Source organism: Argentina silus, assembly GCF_951799395.1.
Source record: "Argentina silus genome assembly, chromosome: 1".
Taxonomy (NCBI): domain Eukaryota; kingdom Metazoa; phylum Chordata; class Actinopteri; order Argentiniformes; family Argentinidae; genus Argentina; species Argentina silus.
In genome coordinates this window covers 11,219,588-11,235,052 of record NC_139655.1, presented here as the reverse complement: position 1 = coordinate 11,235,052, position 15,465 = coordinate 11,219,588, and the positions used below count along the sequence as shown (strand labels likewise).

The following is a 15,465-nucleotide window of genomic DNA, read 5'->3' as shown; positions in this document are numbered from 1 at the left end:
CTCTACTGGAGTAGCTGAGGTTTGTTGGGGCTAGGAAAAGATTTAAGAATTCAGCTACCCCGGCGTAAACCGAAGAAGAAAATGAATTCATGTTATGACTGACAGACCGAAAAAATTTCATACTGTCCAATTGCATGACATAACGCTACGAACTAATATAATAGACACGCCTCATTTGCGACACTCTTAATTCACCATTGATAGTGTGGCTATTATGGATGGTAAGTTTTGTCAGAAATGGCAGAGCAAAGGATTTTTTAAGCAAGCCTTCCCTACCTTATGTACTATGCAATGCATAATAACATATATGTTTTGTAATACTGTCTCTGCAAACAACCATTAAATGTGCACTGACATTGCTGAATATTTCATATATGATTAGGTTGTGTCTCATCTGCGGATTTATTAAATGTACATGTATATAACTCAAGGGCCCTTTTGAATACTTTGAAAAAGCATCACGCCTTCCCACCTTTCTTTAAGTAGCCTAATCGAATCCATTGATTAATTACGGATCTGATTTGATGAGATTGGTGCACTTGCTTTCACCTATCCAATCGTGTTCTTGATTAGCCTACCTTCGGTAAAGGAGAAAAGAAGAATATTCATGCCGGTGTCGACACCTGTCTGTCGGTCGGTCGGTTCCCTGGTTATTTTCCACACCCAACATGGCCGCGATCTACTTCCACGTTTGCTCATTACAGAGACATGTGGAAGGCGGAGGCTGTGGCGCTAGTGGCAAACTTTGGGAATGACAGTAGGAGCTCTGCAGGATCTGAGTAAGGGGAAGTACCGTCGCTGGCCCTGCTGGAATTACTTTAAATTGTACTTCCAAAAACGGAAAACACCCCAGTCTTTGGATTCAACATTGTTTACAGATAGTTCGGCCTTAACGCAGTCTTAAGCAATGTTGGAGGACCTGAGCTCCCAACCCTGGTCCATCAACAAGGATGATTATGAGCTACAGGAGGTTATTGGTATGTAGCATGCGACAGCTTTTGGATCCATTTAATTAATGAGAGCTATGTTATCTTTGCTGTTACCTAGCTAATAATGAAAAAGCACTGAATCAATTCATGTTAGGTAGGCTAGCTATCCAGTTTTAACTTTAGTTGATACATGGATACATCAGTCAGTTCAGCCTCATCTGTGACTAGTATTATTTTTATATTTACATATACACAGCATCCAAATGTAAATATAATACTAGTCAAAGATGGGGGCTACAGTAAGTTGAACTTGGTGCTTTTGCTGACTCTGAAAAAAATAATTAGTTAGCTCGCTATCTATCACATGGAGCTAGCTAGCTTTGTCTCTTCACCCTTATGTCCAGCTATATTGAGTGGCTTCGGTGTCAATATTGTCCTATAGCTTTTAGCTGTCAAATTTCAACGTAGCTGTGAAATGTCAACTACGCTAGGGTCTAGTAAGATAGGTAGATAGCTCGCTAACTTCATTCTGTGTTAGCTAGCTAGCTGTCTAGTGTGTTTCGAAGTGGGTGGTACCACTAGTAACTAGATAGTTACACTAGTCACTACAGTACAATAGGTGGGCTATATTAGCAATCTATATAACTTGTTTGTTACCTACTACCCTACTACATAGATACAATTGTGTTATACAGTGTCTGAAGGAAGGGTCCTGATTGCTACTTGTTACTTAGGGAAAGTTTGCGAGAATCAAGCTACTTTTGCGCTGAGTTTTCAAATAGACTCGATTCGTTTTAAGAGGGTGGCTCCTCCCATCATGGAGTTAGTGTCATGATGCAGCACTCTGCCAAGAGGTCTGACCGTCCTCATGAAACGGGTCGCACTCGCCCATCATCACTACAGGGAACATTGAGCATTAAAGGTGCAGGTAGTCGCAGTTAAGCCTATAAATGTCACATTTTAGTAATATGGCCATAGAGCTGTACTATTATCACAACAGGGCTGTATATTTTGAAAAACCCATATGGTGCAGAGCACTAGGCGAGCATTATTTCAAAAACACTCAACCAAAAGCTATGTGGACAATCTGAGTTTACACTTCATGGTCCTGTTCATTCCTGGTGCACCATATTGTTTTGGGTAATGGTTGAATTAATCCGGTTATGTGGGAGGTTTTAACATGTGATTACTACTGGGCAGTTCCATGTGAAAGGAACCATGAGGACCAAAATGTTAAATTAATCGGAGCATAGCAAGTCTATATTTTTGTGAAATTAAGTCATCAGCCCTCATTAATGTTCAATTATAGACTCTGGTCAACTAATATCAACATTTATATTTAATTTTGAGGCTATGGTTGCCATGCATTTTGTGGAAATGCTTGAAGATCACCGTGTGAAGTCAAGGCCAATTGCTCCAGTATGCGTGCCCCGCTAAAGACATACCTTGGGAATATGTCTGACAATAGGACAAATGTCTCCCATCAACATGCCAACCTTACCTGACCTTACCATACCTTTGCCACAGTGGCAGAAATACATTATGAGGAGAAGTCTGGCTGGGACTGTAGCATAGGAGTAAGCTTTGTCCCTTCAACCCTGTTAGTTTGTGTAAGCCCATAAATGTGCTCCCAATTGCACAGAGCTGGTTTACTTTACCCTAGTGGCGACTGCTTTTCTCCAGAGGGAGGCTGTTTAAAGAGTCCATTCTGCAGGCTTTAAATTAACCATTTTGTGTATTTTGTAGGCCTTGTATTTACCTGAGCCTTCCACACATTTCCCCTCTCTTTCTTGGAAAGGGAAGACTCCAGAGACTCCTCAAAATAAAACTCTGCTTTCTAACATGCATAATTGGATGAAGCTACTTTTGTTAAGAAACTAGTTTGTGACATGTTATTGCGCAATGTATATGTAGTCTTGTTATCAACACATGGGCAACTCTGTTTGAGACTTCTCAAGTTAGGAGCTGAACCCACTCTCTGTGAAGTTAATTTGCCTGAGGTGGAAGCACACACACTGCTGATTAATGATCCAAAGGAAGCATATGCTTAAAAACTATACATTATTGTTATACTAGACTATATGTCCTTTAATGATCTCACCCCTGATAACCTTACTTCAATTACAATTATTTATTAATAATGAATGAATACTGAGAGATCCTGGATTGTGTCTGAGTGTGTAGCCTTTATGGCACCTAAAGGGGCCAGAACTGTCACAGAGGCTATCCCCTCTCCCCTCTCCCCTCTCCCCTCTCCCCTCTCCCCTCTCCCCTCTCCCCTCTCCCCCGGCCCCTTGTGCACAGCAGTCAAACAAGGAAACTATCCTGTCTCTGTAATGGCATCTGCTCTCTGACATAGTCCTTATGTAAACCTGCCAACCCCCATGCGGAGCTGCAACACACACACACACACACACACACCGCTGTTGGTAGAGCCAACACTTCCTTGCAGACCATGGCAGCTTTTTCAAAAGCTGAGCCCTAATTCTTAGTTGCTAAAATTTCCGTTTGAAGCCCTGCAACAGAATCAATACATTTTCCACTTTGCTGTTTCACCGGGCATCTAGTATTTGTTACGGTCACATTTTAAGATGGTGTATTTGTGAGAAGTGAGCTTTTAAGCCTCGATTGGAGACCCTGAAAGGCTCTTCCTCCTCTCTTCATCTGCTGTGGGTATTAAATGACAATCAGGTGACTCCTCTGAAACAGAGTTCGCTCAGGTTACTGTCTTGACATTTCCTTTGGAGAGATGTTGATGTCTTAAAGGGGTTCCCACCGCCATATTCATCCCATATCAATACAAAGAAGAGTGCTCAAACTACACGTGACCAACTGGAGTCTGGAGTTCCGTAAATCTAGGGACATTGCTTTTGCAATTGCTCTGAAAGTCTCTCTATCTGTTTTTAATTCTCTCTATCTGAGAAAAAGTTAATCCATACATATTGCACAGTCATATGCTGCAACGTGTAAGGAAGTGCTGGTTTAATTAAATCTCAGTAAGACAACTTTACGCATGCAAGAGCTGTTTGTATCCCAACCATGAATAAGCAACTGCCTATTTCAGTTTATGGGAGGAACAGGAAGTAAAACATTTTAATTTGCCCTGTTTTTAGATAAAGAAAATTGTCAAGGGATTTTATTCCAACTGGATTTTCACATATCACAAATCTCGGCATCCCCTTTAATGCACCTTTAATTAAGAATACTCTGTATTCATAAAATGAATACATGCATCACTGAATAAATTACAGCTCTGGGTGAATGCTTGTAAGTGTGTGTAGGCAAATAACTCCCAACTAGATTCTCTTAAAATGGACTGTGCGTGTGTTTAGGCAAAAAACTCCTTATCTTGGATCCCCGAATCTCATCTCTCGATTAACTCCTCTCTATTGGTCGACAGGATGTGTTTATCTGATAAAGATAAACCGGATGGATCCCGCCTCCTAACAGCAGAAAGCAGTGGGTGCGCCATCAGACTCTCCTTTTGAATGGATATACCCATCACATCCCTGACACTCGTTGAAATTATGTTGTGGCCAGGACCGAGAGTGCATTTGTCAGTTCAGTACGGCCTTCCAGGTTATGTGATGGGATTTGCACCAAGTAAAATATTGCCACCCTATCCAAACGGAACCTTTATATACATTGGCGATCTTTTTTTGGTCAATTGATACTTTGTAATTTGTAATTCATAATTGGTCGATTGATGCCCATTATGTTCAAATGAGGCCTGAACATTCTCTCACCCCCTGGGACATCCCCTGGGTCTCCGATGCCTCTCCCAATCCCTAAAAAAAACAACCCATGACATGTCAAGCAAGTCACATTGTGGCGTATCACTATATAGTGAACATAGGCGAAGCATAGACTGTCTTTTACATTTACAGAATGTTGTTGACAAATTAAATAGATACAATTACAAATAACAGGTGATGGTAATTACAGCACTGATATATTTTAGTCAAACCACTCCAAACGCATATTTCTCATATGGGCACTCCAAGTTAGGATACATGGATGATCCAATCTGGACATGGCTGATTTTGCGTGAAAATTGGAGTTACGTACGCGTAACTGGATTTAGGATTCCGCACTAAGTTTCTGTTCAGCAATTAAACTATTTTAACAAATATCTCCGACCTGATTACTCACAGTGGTAGCCTAATCATATTTCTACTCCTTCATGCCAGCATTGATCAGATTTAGAGTGTTAGCACAGTGTGGGCTTTATACCCTCTGATCTTGGAAAGATGCAGCAACACTCTCTGCTGTTCTCTGACTCTCAGTTAGAAAGTCGTGTGCTGAGGATGACTCTGGATTCCCAGCATGCTCAGCAGAACTATTGTTTTGGTAACTTCCCCAGGGAAAGAGGTCTTGTTATTACACTGTTCACGCCCACTCTTTCCACCTCAACGGGCATTGGATCATATTGGCCAGTGCCGGAGCCATGGGAAAAAGTACAGCTCTTTTATTCTCTCAGCTTCTACTGGATCATTCTTGCGGGTCGACCTGGACTGGAAACTTCGAACCACCAGCACTGTTATGTATCACTGGCACATGTTCTGTCCCCTGTTACAGGTCCACCCTTCTTGGTTGTTGTTTTTTTGAAAATATGACAGAAAACTCATCAAACTGTTAATGATCAAGCATTAGATTAAACACTTACCGTTAGGGTTAGCACGAACATTCTGTTCACATGTAAACTTTGGATCAGAGGCTTATGTTTGGCTGTGTAGAAGTTGACAGTCCACTCATGCTGGCCCCCTGGCTTTCATCTCCACACATATAGTGATCATCACGTCAAGGTGTGGACCATGTTGGGTATTGGGTTACTGAGAGTTGAGTGAGAGATGGGTTGGTGGAGACTGTTGCAATAGTTAGCCATGTGTGACATTTCTCATTGTACCTTGGAATAATGTGTGGAATGTGTGTGAGGCATGCGGAGGAAATGTAATAAAGGGTGTCTGACGTCAGTGTGGGGACTGGCCTGGCGAGGGCAGGAAAAGCAAACATAGCTCTATGACACGTCAAGCGGCCGTCCACAGCCCATGAAGGAGAGCATTGACACTGCCTCCGCAGAGAGGCTAGCTCCATTTATCTGCTAATTCTATGCTTAGCTGATCTGATGATTATTTTTGGGAGACCAAGTGTTTGCCTACGCTTTTAGTCAAGATCTTTTCACTAGGTAGTTTGCTCAGGGCATGTAAGGTCACATATAATATTCACACCCTCAAAGTTGGCACATTTAATGGGCAACAAGCATCTTGTTGTGTCTCATGAATACGGCAGTTCTTAAATTGAACTGTGCCAGATTCTTGTTTCATTAGAGTGCACTGCACAACCCAGCAGGTCATTTCTTGTTGTGTGTTGCCTATTGAAGGCTGCTTTTTGAGACAGAGTTTGTGTATCCTAGCAGTTTGATTGAAACAGCAGTTTATAAGTTCAGTGTTTTATATATTTTTCATTTCAAGCATTTACTCTCTACTAGGCCTACAAGTACCCCGTGGCCCGTCCCACTAAAGTTGGTGAAATGGATAAGTAGCATGAGGGTTGTGGAATCCTGGGCCCATACCACCTCAACAAAATGACCTCAATCACTCCAAGTGTTCCTTCGCTTGGTTGGAAGTTGTAGCCTAGGTGTAGCCTATGTTCTGCTCACAGTTCCTGTGTGGCTTGTATCCTCTTTCTAATGTCATTATTTTTCACAATACTATATTGATTATCCAGCCTTAGCATCGCTAAGGTTAGTTAGTCAGTTACATTTTCAGTTAATATATGATATGTATCGCCAAATGTATTGTATTGCAATGGTATGGTATTGTGACCCACATATCGGATTGTGAGGTCCTTGCCAATATCCAGCCCTAATAAACCCCCACCAGCGCAAACATGAAAGCAAAAAGAAAATGGACTAGGCCTGCATTGACTTAACTAGAATTCAGAGCCTCTCTGGTAAAAAGTAAACCTGCCCCAGTGGCTCATTCACCCATGCCTACTTGGCTGTAAGCTCATAAAACACTTATGTGCACTTTCCATGGCTGGCCTTCTCTGTTTGGTGGAAACATAACACCTGGCTCATTGTGCTCACTTGAAACATTGCTTCTTATGAGAAGGAGCATGATTTTTGTCAGATATTTCTACTACAGCCATACTTTGTGTTTTGAAAGGGAAACGTATAGGCTAGCCAAGGCCTAGTGTCCACAAACTCTCTTAATATGCCTTTCTGTATCAAAAGATATCAAGTCACTCTTAGTAACATTCTTCATCGTCGAATGAGTTGATCATCCTTAAAGCACCTTAATACAGATCCTGAACATGCATGCAATTGCTCTGCCACTGGTAAGCCTTGTAACAACTGATAATGTAATAACACCAGATAATGTCATAATATTTGCATTTATAGTGTAATAAACCCGGATAATGTAATAAACTTGTTAAATGGAAAATCTAATAACTACTACATTATCCGTTGGTTATTATGTTATCCGTAAAAACGTCTGAATGAATAATGTAATAACTTACCAAAATCATTGGACTTATGTTTTGTTTCATTCATTTTAAGTGTCAAACACACACACACACACACACACACATTTTACGTTCCTGCTGTTTGTTAACATTGGAGTGAAACAGCCTTATACTTTGGGTTATGATGGGGTAAGTTGTATTAAAATCATGAGGCATCTGTAAGTACAGTGCCTATATGTCATACATTTGTATATCCAAAAAGGCTTCATGAATTACAGATTGTGGCTTTAAAATGTATTTTTAGAATAGGGAAATGTGATTGTTTATATAACATTTTGGCTTGAATGTTGATATAATCAATTTATTATCTCAGTAGACCACATAGCCTTAGGACTATTTGCAAAATAAGCTTTTGCTCATGGGTGTGGAAAGGTGTGCTCCTGTATGCTCAATCAGGACATTTCTTGACAATATTTCTGTGTATTTAGGGGACCTCCTTAAGAGCTCCTCCATGGGTAAAACGTTCCATATAATCACTTTAAGATTCCAAAGGGAAAAAAAAAAAACTTCCTTAAACCTAATAATAATAATCAAATGCTGAAAAAGTGCTATTGATACTTTTTTTTGTGCTATTGATAAGGATAGGAGGGCTACTGTGCAGAGAGCATACTAATAAGAAATATGGGCAACGCAATGTGTGATCTTGCTGCAGCATGGAGTGTTAACTAAAGCACTCAGAAGCTCTCCAGAACCAGGGTTGTAGAATGGGTGTAGGTAGTTATACTGTTTTCAGAGCTTGCCAAGGCACTGTTAGCATGGCATGAACATTGGAATTATTGCTTACAAGTACTGTATGTTTGTACTCTTACTACTACTCTTGCTACTTAAAAGTAATACCAGAGCTGCCTCAACCTATTATGGGGCCCTAAGCAAAAAATGTCAGGGCCCGCCACCGCACCAGCATGAGACACTTAAAACGAATTAAACAAAACATTAAGACAATGGTTAGGGTTAGGTTATTACATTATTCATCCAACACGGTTTTACTCACCGGATAATGTAATTAAGTTATTACATTTTCCATTTAACAAGTTTATTACATTATCTGAAAAGTTGTTACATTATCTGGTTTTATTCCATTATAAATGCAAAAGTTATTACATTATGAAAACGTATAATATTATCCGGTGCTATTAGATTATCAGTTGTTACAAGCCTGCCAGTTGGGAAACCACCACACAATGTCAGCTGGATCCTCTTTACTGAATTTTATCTAATGTGGTAACTTAGTAACCTAATATTGAATCATTTGATTTAGCCTAGACTTCTACAATCAAAACCAGCCATCCACCAAAGGCTGGAGCAGTAGAGTGCAATACCCTCTGAATATAGAGGGCTGAGCTGTGCTGCTGATTTACAAAATGATGTATTTATTACAATATTTAAGTCTACCTTTCTCACTTCTAAACAAGGTGTGGCACAGTGGGAACAGGTTCACCTTTTAATCTTACTGATTTTAGTCGTAGGCGTTTATTCATTCAGCTGATCCTATTGGGAAAGGAAATCTCTATGAAGACCCAGCCTTATCCACATTCAAATGCACATTTATATCATACAGTGAAACACACACTGTCTCTCCCTGTGAGGGACTGAAGAGGCGTAGTATAGCAGCCCAGTGAGTTGTAGTAGTGAGCCAACAGAGCTTTATGAATCCGCCCTGCTTGATATTCAGCCTGTGTGTTGTCAGACTGCTGAGCAGATTAGATGTCGGTTTGAATATATTCAAAGCCACTCGAGCTGCTGCGTCGCTTCCTTTTGTGATGATGCTTTTGTTTTTCACCACCCAGACTGTTGGAGGGGGTGATGAAGTTCCTGTCTGCCAGAGTGTGGGAGCTGGAAGGGTTTAATTTTTCTCTGTTTATCATAATTTCTAGAGGATTCAACTCATGGTGCGCTGTCACATTTACTCACATCTGACTTTTTCTCTGAATGTTAGCCGACTTCCCCTCAAATATTTAATAACCTCTCTGTCGTCAAATTTGAAGAGAAAATAGCAGCATATTGGCATGCACGTGACGGGCATTAATTTCTGTGTAGTCGTTGTCTTCCACTGTTTTAATGGAGAGCCTCTTAATGGAGTGTCTCTGGGAAAAGTGGACTTCAGTCAGCCCGGCACCTCTGCCCTCCCATGGGTGCCTGTCCATTCACCCCTGACTACCGCTTGTTTGTTTGTGTGTGGGAATTTACACTCCAGCGTGTACGGGGCAACTGGAACCCCACGCCCCTGTATGGCCAGAGTTCTCCACCACTGCCCCTTGGCTCATTGTGTGTCGTTGTTGGGTTATATATAGCCGCTGGCTCTGACTGATGGACTGTGCTCCATAGCCTGGTTGGACGCTGTGCTGGACTTGTGGCTCTAATAGAGAAGAGGGGAAGTGTAGAACCAGTAGGCCTGATGTCCGCCATCTTTTAAGGGTACCTCACAGGGCATGACATTAACTTTCACCTGTGAGTCGCTGCACAGAACAATCCTTCTGTGGGCTGTAATATACAATCTCTGCTTTAAGCATCACACCTATTGCTGTGTCTAAATAGCATTTTTTCCCGTGCATGTTTTCTATCTCACGCTGTCGTGTCCATCAAAGTTGCTATCTCGTGCAGTCTTGTGTGCAGAGAACTTTATCAATGGTGACCATAATTGTGGCTCGCGTTAGTGCGACTGTTTGTGACAAAGTGACTGGTAAGATTGAGATTTACCCGCCAATGTCAACGTGTACTCACATTTGGCTGGTGGCGGTTATTAACCTTTTGCACTGGTACCTCATTAGGCGCTTGCACCTACACAACTGGATTGAAGTTAGCCATGATTCATAATCTCAATGACAACCTAGGAGATGCAATGCAAATTCATTCCCTGGTATTTGCACAAACATGTCATAATCTAGATGAAGACATCAGTCAGTGTTTCATTACTGTCAGTTGAGAGTATTCAAATCTTTGAAAGAACATTGATTTAGAGTGACGACTGAATCTACCAGATTGTTGGGATTGATGGCTAGGCTATATTGTTTGAGGCGGTGGCATTAACCTTTAAGGCTGCTTTGTGAAAGAAAGTGAGTTCCTTGACAGAGACCTAATCCTTGTGAATGAACATCATGGCATACTAGAACTCGGTCAAGTCTTTGGGGAGAGCTTTAGTTTTTAATTAAAAATCAGGGAACTTTCTCTCCATTTTTTAATCCACGGTACCCCGCTGAACAATGAGGACTTTGTTAATATCTGGGCGTACAGTTGAAGGCCCAGGAGGTTGATTAAAGCAGGTTGGGGAAAACGTAACCCGCCGCCCTATCACTGGAACTCATTTACTGGAGCAGACGAAAGCCCCCTGCCAAAAAGGAATGTGCTGCTGGTACTGCACAGTGTCACATATACACGTATACACCTTGTGGAAATGTGTGTGTGTGTGTGTGCATACAGTATGTTCGTGTTTTTTGCTAAACAGGAGCTTTATCCATGGGCATCTGGTTGACAGTATTCTGGGGATCTGGATTGACCTCACGCACACCCAGGCTTGTCAGGGGAGAGTGGGCATGCCCACTGCTGACAGCCTCTCTGCTCCACTCCTGCTGGCTTTATAGGCACTTATTCACAATCACATCTCAGACATTTACTACTGTATATCTAAGAAAGGGAGGGGTAGGGGTTTTAAAGACTGCTTGACATTTTAAATAAGCTAGCACTAGGCCACGAGGCAGTTTTCGTGAGACATTATTATAATGCCAGTATTGTCTTAAATAAATTAGAAAGGATTTTTTTAAGCCATATGTTGAATGCATTTTATACAAGAAACATTTCACCGATTGTCGCTATGTCATTGTTGTGTAGTGTTTATGGATGTAAACAAACCAGGCAGTAACTCATTTGAAAGTGATAACCTCACGCTAACCTAGCTCCTTGTAGTTTTCGAAAACCATGTGATTACCCCCAAATACGTCAGTCATGGTAAAATCCTCAAACTAGCGATACCTAGCTTTTGATCGACAAAACACATTTGTTTTCACATGCCCACACGTTCGTAAACAATGATTTTGGACAATGATTTTCATGTGTCAAATATGTGAAGTGTCCCTTTAAGGTTAGCCCTATTGGTGTATTTGGCATCAGCTGCATTTAACATTCTCTGATGGGGCTGAAGGCACACTAAGGGCCCACTGGGACCTAACCTCATTAGTGAGAAACACACAACCAGGGCTCAGGGCTCCAGAGCTTTGGTCATCCCTTAGGGGACTGCCTAGCTTGGCTCTGTGGTGGCATGGATCCCAGACACGGCATGGCAGAGCTAGGCACACATGTTTCATCAGGCTGGGTTTGGGAAGGTTTATTAATTATAGATGACCAGCCAATGGAAGACAGTATCAAAGAGAAATGGAACAGCTAGAGTCGGGGATGGTGAGACCTCAGGACTTGAGGCCGATCAGTGCTTCCAATCCACACTTGGATGGTAGCTTAGCCTAACCTCCCACCCCACCCCACTCCTCTGTCTGAGAGGTGGTGGGTACAAAGAGAATAGCTTGAGAGATGGGGCACATAAACAGAAGGAGGGGGAGCTTGGGGGAAGCCTCGGGGTCTGAATATTATCTAGACTCTGTGTTATGGTGTTCACTAGTGTAGTTTGGTTCCACTGTGTTATGGTGTTCACTAGTGTAGTTTGGTTCCACTGTGTTATGGTGTTCACTAGTGTAGTTTGGTTCCACTGGGACTGTCTGATGCTGAGGCAGGAATTGAGTATAGCTTAGACCTTTTTTTGTTGAAAATGCCTTTTTTTTGTGCATAAAAGCAAATTTTATCCCAACTTCCATGATAAGTTCCCCTCCTGAAATTACTAAAATGTAACTGGGACTGATGATCTGATGTTTAACCTGTGCTATTTCTTTCCTTTCCAGGGAGTGGGGCCACGGCAGTGGTCCAGGCAGCCTACTGTGTACCGCGCAAGGAGAAGGTGGCCATCAAACGTATCAACCTGGAGAAGTGCCAGACCAGCATGGATGAGCTCTTGGTGCGTGGTGCACACACACACACACACACACACACACACACACACACACACATACACACACACACACACACACAACTTAGTTTTGCCATTCTCTTTTTTAGCACTATGGTAACCACTGAGATAGGTAACATTACATGTCTGAATTATAAATAAATACTATTTGGATTACAGAGCAGACGGAGAGAACTGCTCCCTTGCAGATGGTAGAATTAGTTAAAGTTATACATGGTCACGGTTATGTATAGAGTTAGTTCCACCTCACAAATGCCCATTCCTCTATTTTGTTTAATGTTGGCTGAACCACCTCTGTCACTTCAACACTGTTCAGTTCTCTGAAAAAGGAGGGCCTGCCAGTGCCAGGAAACTATTACTCCATCTCCTGAAGGGTGCATTGTTTTATACCATTAGTAATCTTTTACTGCTGCTCTGCTCTTCATTTATAGCATCTGGACTGTATGATTTATATGATGGAGGGGAGAATGGAGGTATTATCCTGTGCTTGCCAACAGATCTACAGTACATGATCAGATCTGTTTCATTTGTGGGTATCTTTTGATCTAGGTTCACTCATACTGCCATACTGTTTATTTCTCTCACACCAAGGCAGATGGATTAATCATATCTGATTTAACCAATGCCACAACCTTGCCTTATGAACCCACCGCTTCAGTTTCAATATAGGCTTTTTTCATACCGCAATAAGAATCGCTTTTTACAGAATTTTGAACACACTTTAACAACACCTGTTCAACCCGCTTTGCCTGCTAGTTAGAAATTGCTTAACTGATCAATGAATGTTTTACTTGTAACCTTTGTTGATTTAAAGGTTTAGATGAAAATCAGCTGACACTGCAACCCTGAAGGGGTGGGGTTTAATATTCCCTAATGTACAGGATGTAGCCTGGACCTATATCTGTCAGTGTCAGCAATGTGGCCCTTAAGTATCAGCTGCTCTTTTGATCCCTAGTGACTGGTGTGAGTAGAACCCAGTGGTCAGTCAGGTTCAAGGAAATGAGCAGCCATTAGGCCAGACCAAAGGGATGATTTATAGGCCCGATCTTCAGAAGGAGAGCTCACAGACATCCACATGTCTTCTCCCGTTGGTGCCCCCGGGACAAGAGGGCTGTTAGCGTCCAAGTCAGCGATACACTGAGCGATTTGTGAGAAATAACTCTCTCATGTGTATGTGTGTGGACAGAGGGTTTGGCTGGGAATCAATGGCAGCTTTCTCACCCAGTTCTGAACTGAGGCGAACCCCCCGTCCAGCAGATGAATCGGGGGGTGGGGGGAATGTTGCACAGGGATTCTTGGAGAGAGTAGTCACATGGAAAATAGCAAGGTCAGGTTTCCTGCCTGAGGTTTTTCCCCCTTTCATGGCCTGCTGGGCACCAACTTAAATGTTGAGGAAGCGTTAAATTGAACCCAGATTGCCTCCTCAAAAGAATCGGTTTAAAGAGGATACTTTCAGAATTGGGCCTGCATTCTATACCTAAGTAGTAACAGCAAAATTCCATGAAGTACAAATGAACTAGGCTATCTCCTCTGATTCGTTCCTTTGCTATGGTATGCTTGAGTTATTCCTAGCATAGCAGGTTTGAGGGACATACTCCTGGAGTGACCTGGAGTGTAAAAAGCTAAGCATAGCATCCTCGCATTCAAATTCTAGTTTGACAAGCAACGGACCTTTTTTTCCTCTCTTTCATTCTCCGTCGCTGACAGTGCGTCTGTTGAGACCTGAGGGAAAGAGGGGGTGTTTGTGTCATGTTGAGTGAGTGATGCACTAACTGACTGGCAGTGACGTAACAAGGAACCTCTCTGTCTGCCATCACAGAGTAGAGTAATCTCCAATAAGTGACCAGCATCCCTGAGCATTGTGACATCACGCACTCGGCTGATGTGTCATGTATGCTCTGTCCGTGCCCTACTTGTAAGTCCTTGGGCACGCTAGGCATGCTGTAGGAAAATGTATTTCACCTCGGGTTTGCGAGTGTTGTGTTCACTTCAAACACATCAGGGAATATTGGCTCTGTAATATACTTGTGCCATCAGTAAAGTGTCAATATATTGAGTGTAGACCTATACATCTAAGTATTTTCTCTTGTCAGTCTTGTATTTTTGCATGTGGTGGCTGTGTGCGGCACAGAGGGCTGTATGTGGTGAGGTGGGATGGGTGGAGGCGGCAGCTGCCTTGGGTGCCTGCATTTCATGATGAGGTCATCTTAACACCCACGGCTTCATACTGAGGGCATCCGGGAACAAGACTACTAGGAAAACCTTTTCCCTGTAGCTCTTTGTAGTCATGTCCAATAGGCTACAAAACACTTAAAGAGGTGCTACGGGATCTCAGTGACTATGTCTGTATTTTTTTAAACCTCTCGATTTGGGTTCTGGATGGTCAATGCATAGTTTGCACAAATAGTGTATGATCAATCACTGTCTTACCTCATTTAACCACACAATCCCTGGTTTATCAGCGTCAACACTTTGAAACGGCGGTACATTGTTTCACTTTCTAGTTTGGCTCATGTGCCTGTGGCTTGGGCTCAGTGGAATCCCCACGCACACGCTTCACATGCACAGACTGCAGGGCACTCCACAGGGACTTGTTTTTGCTCATAAGCGCTACTTTTAGAACTGTAGGCTGAAATTATACAAATTATCCCGTTGCATCTATTTAAACGGGTAGAATTTGGGATACCAGGCTTCAGTAAGAGTAAATGAGATAATTCACGTAAGATTTTCTTCTTCTTTTTAAAAAAAAAAAAATGTATACTCCCATTCATACCCTTCTTTGTTTCTGATTCATTAGTCACAATGCTTAATTATGTGACAGCACCTTGCCCCTGCTTGGTAAGGATAGCCAAATTGTATAATAACATGTCAATGTTATGTAAGGCACAGGCTGCATCTTGCTGCCATCACATTCCACATGCCTAGAACACATTGCCATGTCGTTGCCCATTACAAAATGTATACTGTATGACAAGGAAAGCTGCAGTCATGCAAGAGGGG

General features: G+C 42.1%; 1 protein-coding gene across 4 annotated transcripts in view; it reads left to right on the top strand.

The window, feature by feature from the left end:
• Nucleotides 1-774: 774 nt before the first annotated feature.
• oxsr1b (oxidative stress responsive kinase 1b) overlaps nt 775-15,465 on the top strand; it is a 42,137-nt gene continuing 27,446 nt past the window's right edge. For all 4 annotated transcript variants that reach the window (XM_083672614.1, XM_083672612.1, XM_083672613.1 and 1 more), the window contains exons 1-2: nt 775-977; nt 12,341-12,453. In XM_083672614.1, coding sequence (XP_083528740.1) covers nt 908-977; nt 12,341-12,453 — 183 coding nt within the window. In that variant the 5' untranslated portion in view covers nt 775-907. The remainder of the gene's footprint in view (nt 978-12,340; nt 12,454-15,465) is intronic.